The sequence below is a fragment of the Zootoca vivipara genome, chromosome 2 (assembly GCF_963506605.1).
Source record: "Zootoca vivipara chromosome 2, rZooViv1.1, whole genome shotgun sequence".
Taxonomy (NCBI): domain Eukaryota; kingdom Metazoa; phylum Chordata; class Lepidosauria; order Squamata; family Lacertidae; genus Zootoca; species Zootoca vivipara.
The window spans coordinates 16,030,223-16,054,445 of record NC_083277.1 but is presented as its reverse complement, the minus strand read 5'-3'; the positions used below and the strand labels follow the sequence as shown (position 1 = coordinate 16,054,445).

Below are 24,223 nucleotides of genomic sequence, written 5' to 3'. Positions count from 1 at the left end.
CCTCATGCTGCACGGGAAATGCTTTTTGCCCCTGGGTCCCTTCGCGCTCTTTTCTGGCGCTGAATCAAGGCGGCGACCCCCCCCTTCCCTTTCTTTCTTCCTCTCTCTCGTTCTTATTCTTTCTTTCCCTCTCCTTCCTTCCTTCTTTATCTCTGTCTTCTCTCCCTCTTTCTTTTTCTTTCCTTCTTTATTTCTTCTTTCCTACTCTTCTTTCTCTCACCTCTTTCCTTCCTCTCTCCCTCCTGCTCCCTCTTTTCTTCCTTCCTTCCTTCCTTCCTTCCTTCCTTCCTTCCTTCCGTCCTTCCTTCTTTCTTCCTCTCCCTCTCCCTCATTCTTATTCTTTCTTTCCCTCTACTTCCTTCTTTCTCCCTTTCCGTCTTCTCTCCCTCTTTCTTTTTCTTTCCTTCTTTATTCCCTTCCTTATTTCCTACTCTTCTTTCTCTCCCCTCTTTCCTTCCTTCCTCTCTCCCTCCCACTCCCTCTTTTCTTCCTTCCTCCCTCCCCTCCCCTCCCTCTCCCTCTCCTCAGAAACATAGGATGCTGCTTTATACTTCTGGCCCTTAAACCCTGGAACCAGGAGAGCAGCTCCAGTGAGTCAACCTCAGCCAGTCCCTTTGGTGAAGGGTGGTGGCTCACTGGCAGAACATCTGTCCTGCATGCAGAAGGACCCCAGCATCTCCAGGTACCAGTAGCTCCTGCATGAAACCCTAGCGAGCCTCCACCACCCAGTGCAGTTACCAAAAATCATTTTTCAATAAATTGTACAATAATTGTACATTTGAATATCTACTTGCCATTATTCTGACTATGTTTCTGCTTTCAGAGCTAGTTATTACTTACATTATTACAAAAAACAGTAATAATTGAATGCAGTGACTATAATTTATGATAATAAAGAGTGGACACATAGTCCTACAGATACAACCGGCCCTTTGAGGGTGACCAAACTGCTGATGCGGCCCCCGATGAATTTGAGTTTGACACCCCTGATCTAGTCCAACCCCCTGCAATGTAGGAAGATGCAGCTGTCCCATACGGGAATCAAACTTGCAACCTTGGAATTATCAGCATCGCACTCTAACCAACTGAGTTACAAGTCCCATATGATGCTGAGGCTTCTGGGAGCACGGTTAATGGTCAGGCATGTGCATGGTTACAGAAGCCCATCTTATTATAAAAAATATGTTATTGTGATGATGATGATTCTCATCATCACCATTTTCATTGCATTTATAGCTCACATTTTTCTCCAAGGAACTCAAGTTGATGTACCTGGTTCTCCTCTCCTCAGTTAACCCCCACAACAACCCTGTGAGGTAGGTTAGGCTGAGGGACAGTGAGTGGCCCAAGGTCACCCAGTGAGAGCTTCATGGCCAAGTGTGGATTGGCATCCCACTCTCCCAGTTCCTAGCCCGACACTCTAACCACTACACCACACTATTACCCATTTCTACTACAAAACGGTGCTTATTCCTAAGTAGCTGGGTTTCACATCAGAGCAGCAGAAGCAAACTTCGTTTTACTCATTGTAACCATAAGGATGCTATGCTTCAAGTGATCTCAAAGCACAAAAACTCCACACGCTCAGAGTATTCGTTTTATAATGAAGACTAGCAAACTACAGGTGAAACTTGGAAAATTAGAATATCGTCGAAAAGTGCATTTATTTCAGTAATGCAATTTATTATTTATTATTTTTCTTTTAATTTTTACAAATGCTTTCTTTTTGGAAATTCCACAGTAATAAAACAAATAGTTACAATAATACAAAAATAAACATCGCTATTACATTTCATTAATTACATTCCATTTATAATTGACCTGCCTAACGACAAATAATTACAATGACAACAAATAAAGGCTTGACATATCTTGCTTTGCGTGTCATGCATCTATCTCATATACAGTTTCACCTTTTAAGTTGCATTACTGAAATAAATGCACTTTCCGATGATATTCTAATTTTCTGAGTTTCACCTGTATTTCTTGTTTGTTTCTGTTTTATTTTGGGGTTGGTTGGTTTTTGCTCTAACATGCCAGGAATGAAGATGCCAAAACAATAAGATAAACCACCGTGACAATCTCCCTGCTACGAGATATAATGTACAAACTTGTAACTAGTAAGGACTGTTCCAAATTATTTATCAGGTATAATACTCCCAAATCAAAGTCAAACGAAGAAACTTAAATGCTTACAAAATAAACTATAAATCAATTCACCTAACGAGGGGCCGGCTATTTTCTCGTTTCATTGGAGCTATCTTCCTCAGAGGGAAAAGATTAGAGATAGGTTTTCAATATCTTATTGTTAAATAATATCAAAAGGAGCCAAACTCTCCACTGAAATTATGTTAAACTTTAACAAAGACTAAATCAAACTGAGCAGTCTGGGAATTACCCCCCAAAAAGTTAAAGTTATTTCTATGTGAGGTTCAACAACCTACAAAGATATTTAATGAAAAGGAAATTCTATTCTTGCAAGATTAAGACACAGGCTGCCTCCAGCCCTCTAACGATAAGTTTTCAAACCAACATAACTCTGACTGCTGCCAAATGTAGCTAGTTGTGACCTTTTATACCAGGAGAGGCCCTGTTCTTTAAAGGGGCAGAATGAAGAAGCAGTTGTCAAGCATGGAATGGCAAGCATTTCACCCCAAGAAGAAAAATAAAGTCAAGCATGCATTGGCTCTCAACTTCAGCCCTTTGGGTGTAAAACTAAAGGATGTTAGAGATCTGCCTAGCAAGGTTGCTGCGGCACCTTTAAAGACACTCACAAAGCACTTGCTACCATCAATTATAGTTGGCAGAATGCATTTCCAAAATACAGTGGCTTGACTGGTTCATTCTGCACATCTGGGATCAAGGTTCTGCTAGCAGTTTTGCTGCCTGGCACAAAGTGAAGTACCCCAATTGTCACAAGACTCCTTTTCTCTAAGTCAAGTTCCTAGCCCTCATGGATGCAAGCAAACTTGAAACCATGCAATTGGGTGGAATATCAGAAAACCAAAGGGGAGCCTTGTTCTGCTCAGAAGGTTAAAGGAAAATCGAAAGTAGGTGACTTGTTATATATATTAAAAGGTAAAGGGACCCCTGACCATTAGGTCCAGTCGTGACCGACTCTGGGGTTGCGTGCTCATCTCGCATTATTGGCCGAGGGAGCCGGCGTATAGCTTCCAGGTCATGTGGCCAGCATAACAAAGCCGCTTCTGGCAAACCAGAGCAGCACATGGAAACGCCGTTTACCTTCCCGCTATAGCGGTTCCTATTTATCTACTTGCATTTTGATGTGCTTTCGAACTGCTAGGTTGGCAGGAGCTGGGACCAAGCAACGGGAGCTCACCCCGTCACAGGGATTCGAACCGCCGACCTTCTGATCAGCAAGCCCTAGGCTCAGTGGTTTAACCACAGCGCCACCTTAGGGCACAATAAAACCATCAGTCGGCTCACACGAAAGAAACATGCTTAGAAAGCTCACACGAAAGCTCATACCAAAATAAAAAAACTTAGTTGGTCCCTAAGGTGCTGCTGGAAGGAATTTTTTTATTTTGTTTCAACTACATCAGACCAACACGGCTACCTACCTGTAATCATAGTCAGGGTTTGCAATGAGAATTGCATGCTCTGCAAAGCACTTTCCCAAGGCTTGCAGAAGAGCAAACTAACCAAAAGTCACTAAACACACAGTTTTCCTGGTGCAGAATCCAGATGCTACGGAACAATTTAGGGGAAAGGTGGGCAGATTTCAGGCTTGGGGGGGTCACTAGAACCCCAATCTCCACCAACCAAATCCTGGTGCAGAATTAAAGAACACTGAGCCCAGGAATTTGCTTTTGAGTACCAAAAGTGAGCCGTAATCATGCAAAAAATCCATGCCTGGTTACTGTTCAGTATAATTTAGGAACATGTGAGTTGCCATTGTTTTCTTGCAGTTATTGTTGAAACAACAGGGAGTCAGAAATCCTCCCCGATCTACTGCAAATCACACAGAGATCTGCCAGTAGATCCTGATCTACCCATCTGCACACCCTTGCCTTAAGGGACAGCAGACCAGAGAGGAAAAGTTATCTGACACACTTCATAAATGGATGCCAGAAATGGCAGGGTTGGAGAGAAATCTCCTAATTTCCCCAAATTTCAGTGTCAGCTCTTTAATCTCATCAGACTAAAGCAGGGATCAGCAAACTTTTTCAGCAGGGGGCCGGTCCACTGTCCCTCCGACCTTGTGGGGGGCCGGACTATACAGTATTTTGAAAAAAAAAATGAACAAATTCCTATGCCCCACAAATAACCCGGAGATGCATTTTAAATAAAATGACACATTCTACTCATGTAAAAACACCAGGCAGGCCCCACAAATAACCCAGAGATGCATTTTAAATAAAAGGACACATTCCACTCATGTAAAAACATGCTGATTCCTGGATCCTGCGGGCCGGATTTAGAAGGCGATTGGGCCGCATCCGGTCCCCGGGCCTTAGTTTGGGAACCCCTGGACTAGAGTCACACCCCACCCCACCACGCGCGTGCAAAGGCTGGAGGAGATGGAGCGTTAGAGTACGGTAGCTCCATTTACCGTACTTCAGAACAAGCACCTTCAACCTATCAAAAACTCAGTGATCTACCATCTGAAGTCATTTAAGTTTATGAAATAAATAAATAAAGGGATTTTTATTTCACAGATACTGTAGTTATTTTTTTGGATATCACCATGAAAGATCCAAATAGTTACTAGATGGACAAGTAACTATAGTATTTACACACATCTGAGGATCCAGCTTCTCTCTCTCTCAACTCTTTCCCTTCCAAGTAGTTTTCTGTTGCTCTGTGAATTCTCCTTCCTGCCACTATGGTGCAGTGGTTAAGAGTGATGGACTCGTAATCTGGGGAACCGGGTTTGCGTCTCCGCTCCTCCACATGCAGCTGCTGGGTGACCTTGGGCTAGTCACACTTCTTTGAAGTCTTTCAGCCCCACTCACCTCGCAGAGTGTTTGTTGTGGGAGAGGAAGGGAAAGGAGAATGTTAGCTGCTTTGAGACTCCTTCGGGTAGGGATAAAGGAGGGTATCAAATCCATACTCCTCCTCCTACTCCTCCTCCTCTTCTTCTTCTCTCTCTCTCTCTCTCTCTCACACACACACACACACTCAGCATTCTCACTCTCTTCATGATCACTGTCGTCATCATGAACAAAACTGATTACATCCAAGAGGCCCACAGACAACTTTCCAATACTGCCTTTTACATGAAATTGGACTCAGACCCCACACAAGCATACAAAAAAGAACTGAACAAGATTATTAAGGAGCTACCCCTACACATCCAAGAACAGATCCTCACAAACACACCAGCGGAACCTCGGCCAGGAACTTTCTATCTTCTACCCAAAATACACAAACCAGGAAACCCAGGACGCCCCATCATCTCAGGTATTGGCACCATTACAGTGGGTGTTTCCGGCTATATGGACTCTGTTCTGAAACCATATGCTATCAGTGCTCCCAGCTACGTACGTGACACCACAGATTTTCTGAGGAAAATACAATATTTGAACAATCTTCCTAACAATACTATACTAGCCACTATGGATGTGGAATCTCTATATACCAACATCCCACACAATGATGGTTTACAAGCCATAAGGAACACCATTTCAGATAAAACCACAGCGGACTTTGCTACCAAACTCTGCCACTTTGTCCTTACCCACAACCACTTCAAATTTGGTGATGACCTGTTCCTCCAGATCAGCGGCACAGCCATGGGCACCCGCATGGCCCCACAGTATGCCAACATCTTCATGGCAGATTTAGAACAACGTTTCCTTAACTCCTACCCACTCAAACCTCTCCTGTACCTGCGATACATTGACGATATTTTTATTATCTGGACACATGGACAACAGACCCTGGAAACCTTCCACCAGACATTCAATGACTTTCACCCCACCATCAACCTAACAATGAACCAATCTATGCAAGAAATACATTTTTTGGACACTACTATAAAAATACAGGATGGACGTATAGACACCACCTTATACAGAAAACCAACTGACCGACAAACATATCTACATGCTTCTAGCTACCATCCCAAACATACCAAACAATCCATCGTATACAGCCAGGCCTTACGTTACAACCGCATCTGTTCCAACTCTACAGACAGAGAATCTCACCTAAGAGATCTACAGCAAACCTTTTTAGAACTAAAATATCCACCTGATGAAGTTAAACAACAGATCAACAGAGCCAGACAGATACCTAGAGAGAACCTGCTGCAAGACAGACCCAAAAAAGAAAATAACAGAACACCACTAGTCATCACATACAGCTCCCAAGCTAAAACAGTACAACGCATCATCAGAGATCTACAGCCTCTCCTGGACAATGACCGCTCCCTTTCTCAAGCTCTGGGAGGAAGACCTTTCATTGCCTACAGACAGCCACCCAATCTTAAACAACTCCTCACCCACAATAATACAACCACCAGACTTAACATGGACACTGGTACCAGAGCCTGCAATAAACCCAGATGCCAACTTTGCTGCCACATACACCCAGACAACACCATTACTGGCCCCAACAACATCCAACATACCATCTCAGGACTATTTAATTGCTCATCCTCTAACATTGTGTATGCCATCAAATGCCAACAGTGCCCTTCAGCTCTCTATATTGGACAAACAGGCCAAACCCTACGCCAAAGGATAAATGGACATAAATCTGACATCAGGAACCAGAAGACAGAAAAACCAGTAGGAGAACACTTCAATCTCCCAGGACATTCTATACAAGATCTCAAAGTAGCTGTCTTACTACAAAAGAATTTCAGAAATAGACTGGAAAGAGAAGTTGCTGAATTGCAACTTATCACCAAGCTCAAAACCATGGAGGGACCTGGTTTGAACAGAGATATCGGGTTCTTATCACATTATACATGATAAGCGATCTTCAGCCATCTCAACCCTTGCTTTTTCATGCAAAACCATTTGCAGTCGTTTGCGGTCATCAACAGCTATCAGTCAGTCAATCACCCATTTCCACCACCCTTCTGAGTGATCCCCCCTCCCCATCCCCATCCCCACCCCTCCCCACCCCTTCTCTACATAAGTGCCTGGAAACTTCCATTTCACTGTATCTGAAGAAGTGTGCATGCACACGAAAGCTCATACCAAAATAAAAACTTAGTTGGTCTTTAAGGTGCTACTGAAGGAATTTTTTTATTTTCCTCAACCTCAGTCTTTCTCCATCTGGAGCTTCTTCTTTCAAGTCTGTTATCGCCCCCACCCCAAAGTTATTACCCCGTGGCAACACCCCCACACACACACACATACATTCCAGTCCTGCCTCAGGGCACCACGTCCCCCTCACCCCACCCCTGGTGCTCTAACTCCCCACCCACAGAGCGCAGTGCAGAGCGGGCGTTGGGGAAGGAAGGCTGGAGGAGCTCCGGTTTGCATGAGACTTAGGGCAGCAGCAGTTGCTGCTGCGTCCCAAGCTGCAGAGAAAGGATTTTCTTTCTCAGCCTGCGATCAACGAAAATCAGTCAGCGATACATGAGTCGCATGCCTGCTTTAGAAAATACAGTAAAGGAGGGGAAGGAACAGTGCTCGGTCCTCCTCACAGGGGAAAGGCGACTGGCCCTCCGCCCCGTCTCCCATTATAGCTAGCCAGCCACCCCTCCTTTGCGGATGCGTGGAAAGAACCCCTGCCACCCAGTTCTCCTTGCCTCCGCCTGCTGCTAGTGTTCACCCCACTTTATTCCGCCATCTCACCCCCCCCCCCGCACAGCTTCCCGGGAGAAAACTCCTTATCCAATAGTGAGCCAGCCCGCGCCCTGTAGCTTCGCGCTCATTCACCATTTACCTTCCCGCCGGAAGGGTACCAATTTATCTACTTGCACTGGTGTGCTTTCGAACTGCTAGGTTGGCAGGAGCTGGGACAAAGCCATGGGAGCTCACCCCGTCACGGGGATTTGAACCGCCGACCTTCTGGTCAACAAGCCCAAGAGGCACAGTGGTTTAGACCACAGTGCCACCCAAAAAGGACCAGGGAGGGGCGAAGTGGCTGTAAGATCCTCTGTGGGAGCCTACACATCAGCATGGTTCCAGTAAGTCATAATGTGACTTACTGTGCCATACAAACCAGGCTTCTCACTTGTCCAATGCAGGACAATCTAAATGAGCCCAATTTCTTGTCGGTCCAGCCTGAGAGCCATTGTTATCTCACCATACCTTATTATCTCTTCTTTCCAGGATAATAAACACCATGGGTCCCCTGAGAGAACCTTTATTTTACTGGAACTGTTGTCATCGCACATAACCTTATGCAGAACAGGTTGGAAGACGTTTCTCCAGTTGCCCACCTGAGACACTGAAGACTGGCATTTTCAAATGCTGTTCAGACATGAACCTTGGCAGATGGGCCTAGAGTAAAAGGCTCGGCCTCATTTGGCATGAAGTATCTGGCGGAAAGTATCTTTTCCTATTGGCTCCATGAATTTGTGGAATTATCTTTGCTGATGAGTCTGCTGAATGGCATCTCTGCAGAAGCAACGCCTTTCTGCTTGGGCTGTGGCGTTTGACCATCTTGGCTTATGCAGGTGAATATACAGGGTTTTTTTATTTCACTGTTTGCATTTTTAGACATGTATGTAAAGTGTATAGGAACAATTGTCACTAATGTTCTGCTTATTCCTCAACTTGAACATAATTTAATGTCCATTTCAAAACTTACTTCTATGAATTTTGAAGTTAGATTTGTTGAAGAGAAATGTGAAATGGAAATGTTTGCATAGCAGGAAAGCTAGGAAATTCATTCAGACATTAAGTAAAAGGCCAGGATTGTGCTCAGATATGAAGTTAAAGCCATGTAAATCCTTTATGGAGAGTAATACTTGCAGGGAGTGTAAATCAACAACAGCTCCCATTTACACAAAATGTGAAAGAAATTCTAAGTGACTTCTAGAACTTCTGCATAGAGATTTAGCAGGTCCATTCCAGAAAACTCTGGGAGGAGCTAAATTTGATCTTACAATCGTCAATGATTTTTCATGTTTTGGGTTCATTATATTTGATAAAACATAAAACTTTCACATGGTATAAATGTTGTGTTAACATTTTGGAAGGATGAGTGGAACAAAATAAATGTTTAAAATATTTGAATGGAAAATATTCTTATGACTTTGGGTACCTACTGTCTTCTTGTCAATGTTGTATTGTTCTGCTGGGGTGGGGACTACTGTGAAAAGTGGGGCTGGGCTGGTTTTTTTGGTGGATTTTCAGCGGAAATGTTTAGAATCTCAGAATTCAAAACTTCTCATCAGTAGTTATTCATGGCACCACATTTAACTTTTAAATAGTACTTTAGAGCAACGGGGAGCAGAAGGTAGATTAAGATCTACCAATATGTGCTTTGAAATACATCATCAGCAAAAACTTCTGACTCCTAATTGTTTGGCAATGGCAATGACAAAAAGACCACCTCCAAGACAATTACACTCCTAAAATGATAAATATTTGGGGTGGGGGTGGGGTTTTCAGGAGTGGGTTTTTGAGTATAATTTCTGTTCCATTAATACTCAAAACAAATTCCTGAGCCAATAATTATTTCATTTTAAATTTATATCACATCCACTTAGAGAGATGAAGTAAAAAAACAACAGTCCAGACCCGTCAAGCCTAAAGTCTGTCGACCCCTGACCTAAAGTGCTCAGATAACTTTAAAACATGTTTGTAGAGATCTGCACAACCCTACAAGTAGATTTGTGTTAAAATGGCATGCTTTATGGGGAAACTCAGCCAGATGGGCAGGGTATTATTATTATTATTATTATTATTATTATTATTATTATTATTATAGAGCTGGCTAAGTGCAGCCTTCCAGATGTTGTTGGACTGCAACTCCCATCATCCAGGACCAGTAGGGCCAATAGTTAGGGATAATGGTAATTGTAGTCTACAATGTCGCAAACATAAGCAAGCCCAACCCTCAGGGACACCTCTGGCTGGATTAACTAGGGATTTGGTCTGATCCAGCAGGCTCTTCTTATGTTCTTGCCTACTTAGCTGGGTTGGGGACTTAATTTCAAGCAGATATGTATAGGATTGCACTGTATGCTCATGGGTGCCAGCAGTGACATGGGAAGGGGGGTCTGTTGGATGCGGACCACCCCGGGTGTCATCACTGAGGGCGGTGACACCCAAGCGGTCTTCCCTCAAACAAGAGGCAGAGTCTTGCTGGCTCCTCTGCCCAACTTCAGCAACTTCCCAAGCCACCACCCCCAGCCAGGCACCACCCTGCAGCCCAGCAAGCCAGCCAGGAAGGATTCGGCTCAACCTCAGTTAGCTCGGCAGCTATGAAAATGCGGACTGGGGTCCTGCGAGGTAGAACTTGGGCGAGCTTTCTTGTGGCTAACCTCCATTTGTAATACCCTAAAGTAGACCTCGCAGTGTTCGGTGCTGTTTGCTTCCGAGTAAGCAAGTCTATGATTGCACCTTACGGGCCGCGTTTCCTTGGTGAACAATCTCACAACACAAATTGTAAGCCTTGCAAGCCACAAAGCATTTTCTTTTCTCAAGGATAGATCCGCTTAAGCTCAAAATGAATTGTTAGGGAATTGTGTCTCTGCTCTTCCTAAGAGAAGCTCTTTTATCAGTTAGAAGACCTGTATCTCAACCTTCTATAGTATTCTTAATGCATATTATCTGTTCTGTTTCCCTCCTGCCTCAGTATAGATAGCAGTTTTAGAACAAACAGCTAAACAACAACAACAACAAATCCATTTATTGTGAGGACCATGCCTGTACACAAATATCAACACAACAATAATTAAAAATATTAAAATTCATTGCATACTATCCCAACAAAACCTTCATCCCACAAAACAGGAAGAGAAGGAAAACAAGCAACGAGTTAAACAGACGATGAAGGGGTCTTTACATTGTCATCCATAAATCTTTCCCTGGCTTTCATGGCCTTCATCACAAAAAACGCTACTGCATGGGTAATACGTGGGTTCAGGGCCGGTGTGTCCATAAAGGCAAACTAGGCCACTGCCTAGAGCGCCAGAATGCAGGGGGCGCTGGGCAGCCCGCCCGCCGCCCACCGTCCCACCGCACAGGATATCACCTGGGCGCCGCTTCCGGAGGAAAGGGCAGGACACAAAGTTGAATTGGAGGAAGAAACACTTAATGTCCGCGCATCCGAGGCCCCATTGGCTACTGGCGCTGCTAATCTGCCATTAGCAAGCGCGCCCGGCGGGCGGCTCCAGCGGGTTACCCGCCTCTCAGCGCTCGCCTCGCCATTGGACAGCGGAGTTCGGAGCGAGACAGCCCATTGGCTCCGGCGGTTGCGCGGCGGTTGAAGCGGAGCCTGAGAAGCAGCGTCCTGAGGAGAACAGCGGCCGGACATGGAAATTGAGCGAGAGGCCGGTGGCAGCAGCGCAGAGGTGTTTCTTTTCTCCGCTCGAGTGTCTGGGGCGTTTCTGGGGTTCCCGCGTTGCCGGGTGGCGCAGTTCCAGTGCTCGCCTCTCGCTGAGGCAAAACGTCCCGCCGGGCGTTCTTGTGCGACTCCAGTTCCCATGATTCCCAGTCCCGGGGCTGCGCTGGCTGACGGGAGTTGTAGTCTGCCGTGCGCCCTCTTTCAGGAGCTCCGCACAGAGCATGTCCCGACCAAAGGTGGGAGGGGCTCCCCAGAATCATCCCTCCTTTGCCCCCAAGAATGACTTGCACACATTTCTCCTGCAACCCGCCACTGCAGATTGTTGAAGGCTCTTCAGGCGCTCCCAATAAGTATTCAGTTAAGCCTCTGCAATAGTTCTGTCCTGCACCGATTATTATTTTTAAGCAAAGAGGGTGATTTTTGTTGTCTTTCTTTAGAAAACGTTAAATTCGGTCCATAATATATTAGCAACATTTGAAAATGAATCTCGGGTAGATACCGCTCCTAGGAAGAAAAGTGGGATATCAAAGCAACACATAAATAAATATGAACAACATGTTTTAATATTCATGCACGTTAACAGCAGTCTGTAGATGGGAGCTGAAGTCCAGCACTAACTGTTTCCTTCTATTTATATGTTACTGTGAATTTTTGCCAGCTGGACTCATTGTTGGAGTTGCTTGAAGAACGAGGGTGAGATCTGGACATTATACTCCAGATTTTTCTGACACAACAGTTTCAAGAGAATCCCAAGTTCTAAGATGTTGTTGTTTAGTCGTGTCCGACTCTTTGAGACCCCATGGACCATAATGGCATGCCAGGCACTCCTGTCTTCCACTGCCTCCCGCAGTTTGGTCAAACTCATGTTGGTATCTCGTCTTCTGTCGTCCCCTTCTCCTAGTGCCCTCCATCTTTCCCAACATCAGGGTCTTTTCCAGGGAGTCTTCTCTTCTCATGAGGTGGCCAAAGTATTGGAGCCTTAGCTTCAGGATCTGTCCTTCCAGTGAGCACTCGGGGCTGATTTCCTTAAGAATGGGTTTGATCTTCTTGCAGTCCATGGGACTCTCAAGAGTCTCCTCCAGCACCATAATTCAAATACTTTGATCCTAATACTGTACATTCAACCAAAAGAACTGTACAGTATATGTATATTTTAAGATTGCCCAATTCAGAAAATTTACACTGGATTTAGGTGTCCAATATTTAGCATTTCATATTAAATAAACTTGGTGATATAATTCAAAGTTTGGAATACCAAATCCTCCTTTAATTTGTGCTTGCATTTTAATAAAGATATTCTTGGTATAGAAGAACTCCCAAGAAATTTTCCTAAACAAAGAATTATGTTTTTAAAAAAATATTTTCCAAGTACAGTATACAAACTGGAATTCCTTTTGGAACAGGGCCGGTGTGTCTATAAAGGCGGACTAGGCCACTGCCAAAAGCAATGCCAAGCAGATTTTCTCCTTGGGCTTTATTTTTTATTCCAACTGAATCCCCAAGCTCTCATTCCTGCCAGGAAGTGTTAACTATAGAAACTAGGAGTGAAATAATAACACTGTAAAATATACCATATGTGCAGACACTAAGCTCTACTGTTTGAATTATGAAAATATTTCTTTGCTGACAAGTATGGAAGGCACAACATGAGTAGTAGTAAAATCCCATAAATAAATAAAACTACCGTAATCAAATCTTTATTTTACAATGTCTCACCTCTCCAAAAGGGTATGGGAGAATGCGATGCTAACAACCAATACCAAGGTAAAGGTTTCAAAGGCTTGCGTGTTGAGCACTCTGCTTTATGGAAGTGAATCATGAGCAACTTATACCTGCCAGGAGTGATACCTCCATGTCTTCCACATGCACTGCATCAGGAAGATTTGGGGCATCACATGGCAGGACAGTCTCAAACAAAGATGTGCTCTCCCAAGCCCACATCCCCAGCATGTTCACAATCCTGTCTCAGAGATGTCTACACTGGAGAGACAGTGTACACTGGCAGCCTTCTATGAACATTGAGCAGACAAGCATCATATAGTGGTGTCCACATTAATAACAAGGTTTTATTCCTTCGTGCTTTGGAAGTTAACCCCACTGCATTCAGTGGCCTACATTTAAATAGGCATAAATGGTAGTCTGGCTAAGCCTTATTAAGGAGTAGGAGGAGGGTATGTTGGTCCTGTAATCCATCAATATTTTCTGGGGGATGCAGGTACTGTACATAGATATTGGCTCAATCTCATTGAACAGGGTATTGAGGTGTATAACCCACAACAATTGAATTTTACCATGGCCTCTTCTGCAGACTGGTTGGAGTCTAGCTGGAGTTTTATTCCAGGATTTGACTGACAGAGCTAGTTGATTATGGAAAAATCAGCTTAGGATATTCCAACTAAACATTAGGAAGGACTTTCTATCTGTAAGAACTGTATAACAGTTGCATGGACGAACTCAGGAGGTGGTGGAATCTTCTTCATTGGAGATTTGTAAAGTGAGAGCTGGACCATAAAGAAGGCTGATCGCCGAAGAATTGATGCTTTTGAATTATGGTGCTGGAGGAGACTCTTGAGAGTCCCATGGACTGCAAGAAGATCAAACCTATCCATTCTTAAGGAAATCAGCCCTGAGTGCTCACTGGAAAGACAGATCGTGAAGCTGAGGCTCCAATACTTTGGCCACCTCATGAGAAGAGAAGAATCCTTGGGAAAGACCTTGATGTTGGGAAAGATGGAGGGCACAAGGAGAAGGGGACGACAGAGGACGAGATGGTTGGACAGTGTTCTCGAAGCTACGAACATGAGTTTGACCAAACTGCGGGAGGCAGTGGAAGACAGGAGTGCCTGGCGTGCTATGGTCCATGGGGTCACGAAGAGTCGGACACGACTAAACGACTAAACAACAAAGAGAGGTTGGATTGCCATCTGTCAAGGATTCTTCAGGTGTGGTTCCCGTGTTGCTTGTGGGATATTTCTGGCGTATCAGAATTATTTAGTTTATGCATATTTACTTTATGCATGAGATTTCAGAATGATGATTGTCAAGCACGTGCTCAACTCCTGCTGTAGTATGCTTATTCTAAGGTGTGTGTGCTCATGTAATTTTTGACGGCTACATTCATAATTTGGTTTTTCATAGGTAAAAACAAATTTGCTGAAGGCAAATGAAGCCAATCCTGTTGAAATTTAATTGTAGGGTAAACAAGTGTGTTTCAGTGTGGTGTCACTGGACTGTGTGTATTTTGAAAGAAACACTTCAGGATTATATTAATTGAGCTACCGTGTTTTGTTTAGCCAGCCTATCAGAATTTGAGACTTGTTTTGGAGCAGCGGGCTGCGCAGGAGACACTTAGCTCCCCACCCTGCACGATTATTCTGTGGTAGCAGGGCTGCCACTGCTTTGGAACATATAGCAGAGATCATGGTTACAAGGAACAGGTTGGATGTGGAATACATCTGTGTTTGAAATATGATTGGGGGGGGGGGGCGCCAGAAGGTGATCTCGCCTAGGGCGCAAGAAACCCTAGCCCTGTGTGGTTTTGCATCAACTAACAAAAAATTTACTCTATCTTCAGGATTGATTATAGAGTTGGGTATAAATTGCAGCATTGCGTCTCTAAAGCCCGAGTAAATGGGGCAATAGAGGAGGTAATGTATAAGATCCTCTTTAATTTTCATAAGGCAAGGGCATAAACGATGTTCTACTGGGGTTTTTGTGAATCTACCGGTCAGATATGCAGTTGACAATGACAAACAGCTAAACATGCCGAAATCACCTGGTGTCATGTGCTCTCACGTCTCGGGTTTTGTTTAAAAAAAAGTTATGTATAGATACCTATGAGATAGGGACGCGGGTGGCACTGTGGGTTAAACCACAGAGCCTAGGGCTTGCCGATCGGAAGGTCAGCGGTTCGAATCCCCGCGACGGGGTGGGCTCCCGTTGCTTGGTCCCTGCTCCTGCAAACCTAGCAGTTCGAAAGCACGTCAAAATGCAAGTAGATAAATAGGAACCGCTACAGCGGGAGGGTAAACGGCGTTTCCATGTGCTGCTCTGGTTCGCCAGAAGCGGCTTTGTCATGCTGGCCACATAACCTGAAAGCTGTACGCCAGCTCCCTCAGCCAATAAAGTGAGATGAGCGCCGCAACCCCAGAGTCATCCACAACTGGACCTAACGGTCAGGGGTCCCTTTACCTTTACCTATGAGATAACATGCTTTTCCATGTATTAAAAGGTAAAGGGACCCCTGACCATTAGGTCCAGTCGTGACCGACTCTGGGGTTGTGCGCTCATCTCGCATTATTGGCCGAGGGAGCCGGCGTATAGCTTCCAGGTCATGTGGCCAGCATGACAAAGCCGCTTCTGACAAACCAGAGCAGCACATGAAAACGCCGTTTACCCTCCCGCTGTAGCGGTTCCTATTTATCTACTTGCATTTTGACGTGCTTTCGAACTGCTAGGTTGGCAGGAGCTGGGACCAAGCAACGGGAGCTCACCCCGTCACAGGGATTCGAACCGCTGACCTTCTGATCAGCAAGCCCTAGGCTCAGTGGTTTAACCACAGTGCCACCTGGGTCCCTTTTCTATGTATTAGGCAAGGTTTTTTCTGATAAAATAAAGACCAAAATTGGGTCTCGTCTTATACATGGATAGTGCATTGGGGGGGGGGGCTATTGGTGAGAGCCGCGAGCAGGATGTTGCCATTGCGATTGATTGGTGGATGTGTGCCCTCCATCTTTCCCAACATCAGGGTCTTTTCCAAGGATTCTTCTCTTCTCATGAGGTGGCCAAAGTATTGGAGCCTCAGCTTCACGATCTGTCCTTCCAGGGAGCACTCAGGGCTGATTTCCTTAAGAATGGATAGGTTTGATCTTCTTGCAGTCCATGGGACTCTCAAGAGTCTCCTCCAGCACCAGAATTCAAAAGCATCAATTCTTTGGCGATCAGCCTTCTGTATGGTCCAGCTCTCACTTCCATACATCACTACTGGGAAAACCATAGCTTTAACTATATGGACCTTTGTCGGCAAGGTGATGTCTCTGCTTTTTAAGATGCTGTCTAGGTTTGTCATTGCTTTTCTCCCAAGAAGCAAGCGTCTTTTAATTTCGTGACTGCTGTCACCATCTGCAGTGATCAAGGAGCCCAAGAAAGTAAAATCTCTCACTGCCTCCATTTCTTCCCCTTCTATTTGCCAGGAGGTGATGGGACCAGTGGCCATGATCTTGGTTTTTTTGATGTTGAGCTTCAGACCATATTTTGCGCTCTCATCTTTCACCCTCATTAAAAGGTTCTTTAATTCTTCCTCACTTTCTGCCATCAAGGTTGTGTCATCTGCATATCTAAGGTTGTTGGTATTTCTTCTGGCAATCTTAATTCCTGCTTGGGATTCATCTAGTCCAGCCTTTCGCATGATGAATTCTGCATATAAGTTAAATAAGCAGGGAGACAATATACAACCTTGTCGTACTCCTTTCCCAATTTTGAACCAATCAGTTGTTCCATATCCAGTTCTAACTGTAGCTTCTTGTCCCACATAAGGCATATACTGTAAGGCATAAGGGTCATAAGGTATATAAGGCATAAGGCATATAAGGGGCATAAGGCATATATAACACATTAGGCATATACTGTATGCCATAAAGTATAAAGCATATATGCCATAACTGCAGGGGTGCCCAAACTTTTTCCATAGAAGGCCAAATTTGATGAAGTGAACATGCGTGAGGTCCAACCAAAGTTTTTGAGCTTTTTTTAGGATTGAAGTAGTTGAGCTTTTTTAAGGATTTGACCCCAACAAATAAACTGCAATGGGGGCTGGATTAAACAGGCCTGGGGGCCAAATTAGGCCCTCAAAACGGACTTTGGGCATGCATTAGTTTTAATTTGTTGTCTCCTGGCACGCACGCTTGCTATTTCCACCTTTTGGAAAGGGGGGGGGGAATAAATCTCATACCCCTTTGGCCATAGGTTTAAAGTTCCAATCAAGGGAAAATCCAAAGGCAGCCAAAAAAGCACTCGGAAGATCTTCACAAAACACAGGAGAAATTAAACCGCAGGAAGTATTTCACAGGGTTTAAGATTAGTAGAATTTTATGTGGAGATGGAAGGAGAATGAGGGAGAATGATCCGGAGCTGTAGTCTCCAAACATCCCACCCACAGTCCACTTGAAAACTGGGGAGCATCTTGGTGAATCCCTTGGTGATTTTTCTGCTTTTTGTTTAGCAATTGTGGATTATGGAGAAAGCTAGAGAGTTCCAGAAAAACGTCTACTTCTGCTTCATTGACTATGCAAAAGCCTTTGACTGTGTCGACCACAGCAAACTTTGGCAAGTTCTTAAAGAAATGGGAGTGCCTGATCACCTCATCTGTCTCCTGAGAAATCTCTATGTGGGACAAGAAGCTACAGTTAGAACTGGATATGGAACAACTGATTGGTTCAAAATTGGGAAAGGAGTACGACAAGGTTGTATATTGTCTCCCTGCTTATTTAACTTATATGCAGAATTCACCATGCGAAAGGCTGGACTAGATGAATCCCAAGCCGGAATTAAGATTGCCGGAAGAAATATCAACAACCTCAGATATGCAGATGACACAACCTTGATGGAAGAAAGCGAGGAGGAATTAAAGAACCTTTTAATGAGGGTGAAAGAGGAGAGCGCAAAATATGGTCTGAAGCTCAACATCAAAAAAACCAAGATCATGGCCACTGGTCCCATCACCTCCTGGGAAATAGAAGGGGAAGAAATGGAGGCAGTGAGAGATTTTACTTTCTTGGGCTCCTTGATCACTGCAGATGGTGACAGCAGTCACAAAATTAAAAGACGCCTGCTTCTTGGGAGAAAAGCAATTACAAACCTAGACAGCATCTTAAAAAGCAGAGACATCACCTTGCCGACAAAGGTCCGTATAGTTAAAGCTATGGTTTTCCCAGTAGTGATGTATGGACAACAACAACAACAAATGCACTGTGCCTTACAATGTTTGGGAATTTAAACTCTAATACATATGCGAGATGAGCGCCAGGGGCGTAGCCAGGATCAAAACTAGGGGGGGGCAAGCCATGGTCGTTCAGGGGCGGGGCCAAGGCACGGGAGGGGCCACGAAGTGGGAATGTGGGCGGGGCTACAGGGCCAGTGGGCCCAATGACATTGTGGCGGCGGCAGCAGCGGCCACCTTGTGCTTCTGGGGCTGGCAGCGTTGGTAGCTACCCTGCTTGGCTGGAGAGGATGGGAGGGTCGGGCAGGCGAGGGGGTGGCAGCGCGGGCGAGGGCGAGGCAAGGCACGGCCGCAGCCACGACGGCTCCAAGGCGTTGCTGCATATCAGCATAATATTTCAACCATGTCGTGGGTTCAAGCCCCACCTTAGGAAAAAATTTCTGCATTGCAGGGGGTTGGACTAGATGACCCTTGTGGTCCCTTCCGACTACAATTCTATGATTCTATTGATATATTACCATAGCATATGCATCATTCTGCTTTCTTGAATTGTCCTACTCCTAGGCATAGCAGCCAACTCCTAGAGGCCTATGTGCCTCCCCCCCCCCCCAATTACTGGTAAATACCGTATTTGAAAGAGTCACCCCCCCATGTTGATGGGCTTTCTATGTGGGGCTTATCTGCCCCCCCGTATTTTATTAAGGATGGAAGAGGGAGGGAAGGAAGGAAGAAATAGAGAGAGGGATAACTCATATTTACGGGTGTCTCTGGGTGACGCTGTGATGCTGGAACTCTGCAGCAAGAGGACGGGAGGGTCGGGCAGGCGAGAGAGGGTGGCAGGGCGGGCGAGGGCGAGGCAAGGCATGGCCGCAGTCACGACAGCTCCGAGGCATTGCTGCATATCAGCATAATATTTCAACCATGTCTTGGGTTCAAGCCCCACCTTAGGAAAAAATTCCTGAATTGCAGGGGGTTGGACTAGATGACCCTTGTGGTCCCTTCCGACTACAATTCTATGATTCTATTGATATATTACCATAGCATATGCATCATTCTGCTTTCTTGAATTGTCCTACTCCTAGGCATAGCAGCCAACTCCTAGAGGCCTAGGTGCCTCTCCCCTCCCCCCCCCAATTACTGGTAAATACCGTATTTGAAAGAGTCACCCCCCCATGTTGATGGGCTTTCTATGTGGGGCTTATCTGCCCCCCCCCCAGTATTTTATTAAGGATGGAAGAGGGAGGGAAGGAAGGAAGAAATAGAGACAGGGATAACTCATATTTTTGGGTGCCTCTGGGTGACGCTGTGATGCTGGAACTCTGCAGCAAGAGGAGTCTTGTAAGCAGCTTTCTCTCTGCTTGATTTACAGCAGGCACGTCCAACAGGTAGATTGTGATCTACTAGTAGATCACTGGATGTCTGTGGTAGATCACTGGTAGGTCACTGGCACCCCTAAAAAAAGCTCACCCAAAATTTTCCTCCTCCCTAAAAAAAGTTGAACTATGACCTGAAGCCCTAAACAAAAATGGGCCTCCCTCCCTCCTAAAAGAAGCTCAACAAGTTTGACCTAAACCCCAAAAAACAGGGCTTCCCTTCCTTAAAAAAACTCAACAGCTTTGACCTGAACCCCCCAAAAGGGGGTAGATCACTCCCAGTTTTTAACTGTGTGAGTAGATCAGAGTCTCTTGGGAGGTGGCCACCCCTGATTTACAGTATACAGATGCAGGAGGAGGGGCAGGCTGGAACACCTGTGCTGGAACACCTGTGCTGGTGCTGCCCAGGACTATTCCTGCTGTGAGTGCCCACAGGCCCTGTCCCTGCCTCCTTCCACCTGGTCTAGGGCGGGGCCTGGAAGGCCTCATAAAGGACTGCTGCCGCTGCTCTGCTGCTGGTGCTGCCCAGGACTCTCTCCTGCTGTGAGTGCCCACAGGCCCTGTCCCTACCTCTTTCCACCTGGTCCAGGGCGGGGCCTGGAAGGCCTCATAAAGGACTGCTGCTGCTGCTCTGCTGCTGGTGCTGCCCAGGACTATTCCTGCTGTGAGTGCCCACAGGCCCTGTCCCTGCCTCCTTCCACCTGGTCTAGGGCGGGGCCTGGAAGGCCTCATAAAGGACTGCTGCCGCTGCTCTGCTGCTGGTGCTGCCCAGGACTCTCTCCTGCTGTGAGTGCCCACAGGCCCTGTCCCTACCTCTTTCCACCTGGTCCAGGGCGGGGCCTGGAAGGCCTCATAAAGGACTGCTGCTGCTGCTCTGCTGCTGGTGCTGCCCAGGACTATTCCTGCTGTGAGTGCCCACAGGCCCTGTCCCTGCCTCCTTCCACCTGGTCCAGGGCGGGGCCTGGAAGGCCTCATAAAGGACTGCTGCTGCTGCTCTGCTGCTGGTGCTGCCCAGGACTATTCCTGCTGTGAGTGCCCACAGGCCCTGTCCCTGCCTCCTTCCACCTGGTCCAGGGCGGGGCCTGGAAGGCCTCATAAAGGACTGCTGCTGCTGCTCTGCTGCTGGTGCTGCCCAGGACTATTCCTGCTGTGAGTGCCCACAGGCCCTGTCCCTGCCTCCTTCCACCTGGTCCAGGGCGGGGCCTGGAAGGCCTCATAAAGGACTGCTGCCGCTGCTCTGCTGCTAGTGCTGCCCAGGACTCTCTCCTGCTGTGAGTGCCCACAGGCCCTGCCCCTACCTCTTTCCACCTGGTCTAGGGCGGGGCCTGGAAGGCCTCATAAAGGACTGCTGCCGCTGCTCTGCTGCTGGTGCTGCCCAGGGGAACTTGAAACAGCACAGAGTTCTTTTTAAAATGCTTTTTAAAGAATTTTTTATGTTTTTATCTTCTTTGGGGTGGTAGGTGGGAGGGATTTTTAGTTGGGTGTGGGAATCTGTTAAATTTTAGTGTATTTGTATTATTTATTGTTTTTGGTTTTATTGTCTTTTTTGTGTTCTTCTTTTGTTGCGTTCTTTGCTGTTTTTTACAGAGGTTTTATTTTGTTTTAAAGGGGAGGGGTCAGGGCTGCCCGGGAGGGGGTCCCAGCAAGCAAAATGGCTGGGGCAGATTCCACAGGGGGCGGGTGCACTGGAACAACCGATCTCAGTGGTCACGGGTAGGAGGAGGAGTTACGCTAAGACCAGACCATGTCATTACCGAGGAGGCAGACTTAGTCGTTGTCTGAGGACTATCCCTGCCTCCAGGTCTGGTCCTGACCGGACGGATATTGGAATAGGCAAGGGATACCCACATGACCTGAAGGTGCTGCTGTGCAATGCCAGGTCGATGATGAATAAGACCACCGCCATTCACGACCTGATTGTGGATGGAGGATTTGACCTGGCATGTGTGACAGAGACCTGGTTGGAGGAAGCCGATGGGCCCGTTCTTGGCGCTGCTTGCCCACCAGGTTTCTCTTATGCACAGCAACCCAGGCCATCTGGGCGGGGAGGGGGGGTTGCAGTGATTTTTAGGAAGTCATTAGTTTGCACCAGGCGTCCTATTGGGAAGACCCAGTTCTCTGAGTGCATGTTCTGGAAGTTGGGCAATAGAGGCAGTACAGGATTCCTTTTGGTGTACCGACCTCCCCGCTGCACCAAGGATTCCCTGCCCGAGCTGCTTCAGGTCGTGTCGGATGTGCTCCTGGAGACACCTAGCTTGGTTGTCTTAGGGGATTTTAACATCCATGCCGACACGACCTTACAAGGAACCGCTCGGGACTTCGTGGAAAGCATGGCCACCATGGGGCTGTCCCTGAATAAGTCTGGCCCAACTCATAGCCGCGGACATGCCTTGGACCTGGTGTTTACCTCTATGGATGTTGGTGATCTGACATTAAGTAAAAGCGAAACAAAAGAAGTGCCGTGGTCAGATCACTTTCTGGTGCAACTGGACTTCTTTGCAACCCTTCCCCTCTGCAGGGAGGTGGGACCGATTCGGATGGTCCGCCCCCGCTACCTAATGGATCCAATTGGCTTCCAAAGAGTGGTAGGGGATGTTTTATCCCATGTCGATGGCCTTTCAGCTGATTCCCTGGTGGCCCGCTGGAATGCGGAGTTAACCAGCGCTATTGACTGTCTGGCTCCGAAGCGCCCTCTCAGATTGCATGGAGCCCGGACAGCCCCGTGGTTTTCCCCGGCGCTGAGGGCAATGAAACAGTCGTTGAGACGGCTAGAGCGCCGGTGGCGGAAAACTCATTTTGAATCAGACCGGACACGGGCTAGAGCTCAACTTCGAGCCTACCAAGTAGCAATGGCGATGGCGAAGAGGACCTTCTTCACCGTCTCCATCGCATCTGCAGAAAACAGCAGCAGCAGACTCTTCCAGGTGGTTCGCAATTTAGCGGAACCAACTGCTCCATCCGGGCCCAGTACAGGCCACATGATCTCCTGCAATGATTTTGCAAAGTTTTTTGCAGATAAAGTCGCTCAGATTCGGGAAGAGGTAGACTCCACCGTGGGAGCAGGGCCGGGGCGGGGGAGTGCTAGAGTCCTGTCTAGTCAAGTTTTGTGGGATCAATTTCAATCTGTTACCTCCGAGGATGTGGACAGGCTGCTTAGACGAATGAAACCAACCACCTGTCTCCTTGATCCTTGCCCATCCTGGCTTATAAAAGCTAGCCAGGAAGGGCTGGGCGATGGGCTTCGCGGGTTGGTAAATGCTTCTCTCCATGAGGGAGCCTTCCCAGACCCGCTGAAAGAGGCGGTTATTAAACCGCTTCTCAAAAAACCATCTTTAGATCCGGCCAATATGGCCAACTATCGCCCAGTCTCAAATCTTCCATTCTTGGGCAAGGTGATTGAGCGAGTGGTTGTGGAACAACTCCAGGCACGCCTGGAAGAAGCGGACCATTTGGATCCCTTCCAGTCAGGATTCAGGCCTCATCATGGGACTGAAACTGCCTTGGTCGCACTGGTCGATGATCTCCGGCAGGCTAGGGACAAAGGTAAGAGCTGTTTCCTTGTTCTGCTGGATCTCTCAGCAGCTTTTGACACCATCGACCATAACATCCTTCTGGACCGTCTAGAGGGCTTGGGAGCTGGGGGCACTGTCATGCAGTGGTTCCGCTCCTTCCTCCTGGGCCGTGTTCAGAAAGTGCTGGTGGGGGATGAGTGTTCAGACCCCTGGGCTCTCACTTGTGGGGTGCCTCAGGGTTCTGTCCTCTCCCCCATGCTTTTTAACATCTATATGCAGCCGCTGGGAGAGATCATCAGGGGGTTTGGGCTGGGTGTCCATCAGTATGCTGATGATACCCAGCTCTACCTCTCTTTTAAATCAGAACCAGTGAAGGCGGTGAAGGTCCTGTGTGAGTGCTTGGAGGCGGTTGGAGTTTGGATGGCGGCTAACAGATTGAGATTGAATCCTGACAAGACAGAAGTACTGTTTGTGGGGGACAGGAGGCGGGCGGGTGTGGAGGACTGTTCCTGAATGGGGTAACTGTGCCCCTGAAAGACCAGGTGCGCAGCCTGGGAGTCATTTTAGACTCACAGCTGTCCATGGAGGCACAGGTCAACTCCGTGTCCAGGGCAGCTGTTTATCAGCTCCATCTGGAACGCAGGCTGAGTCCCTACCTGCCCACTGACTGTCTCTCCAGAGTGGTGCATGCTCTAGTTATCTCTCGCTTGGACTACTGCAATGCGCTCTACGTGGGGCTACCTTTGAAGGTGGCCCGGAAACTACAACTAATCCAGAATGCGGCAGCTAGACTGGTGACTGGGAGTGGCCGCCGAGATCACATAACACCGGTCCTAAAAGACCTACATTGGCTCCCAGTACGTTTCCGAGCACAATTCAAAGTGTTGGTGTTGACCTTTAAAGCCCTAAACGGCCTCGGTCCGGTATACCTGAAGGAGCGTCTCCACCCCCATCGTTCT

At 46.8% G+C, this 24,223-nt stretch overlaps 1 protein-coding gene across 2 annotated transcripts in view; it reads left to right on the top strand.

Moving 5' to 3' along the window:
- Window positions 1-24,223, top strand: part of LOC118081069 (C-type lectin domain family 2 member D) — a 57,782-nt gene that overhangs the window by 13,501 nt on the left and 20,058 nt on the right. For both annotated transcript variants that reach the window (XM_035107216.2, XM_060271208.1), the window contains exon 2: window positions 8,256-8,602. In XM_035107216.2, coding sequence (XP_034963107.2) covers window positions 8,535-8,602 — 68 coding nt within the window. In that variant the 5' untranslated portion in view covers window positions 8,256-8,534. The remainder of the gene's footprint in view (window positions 1-8,255; window positions 8,603-24,223) is intronic.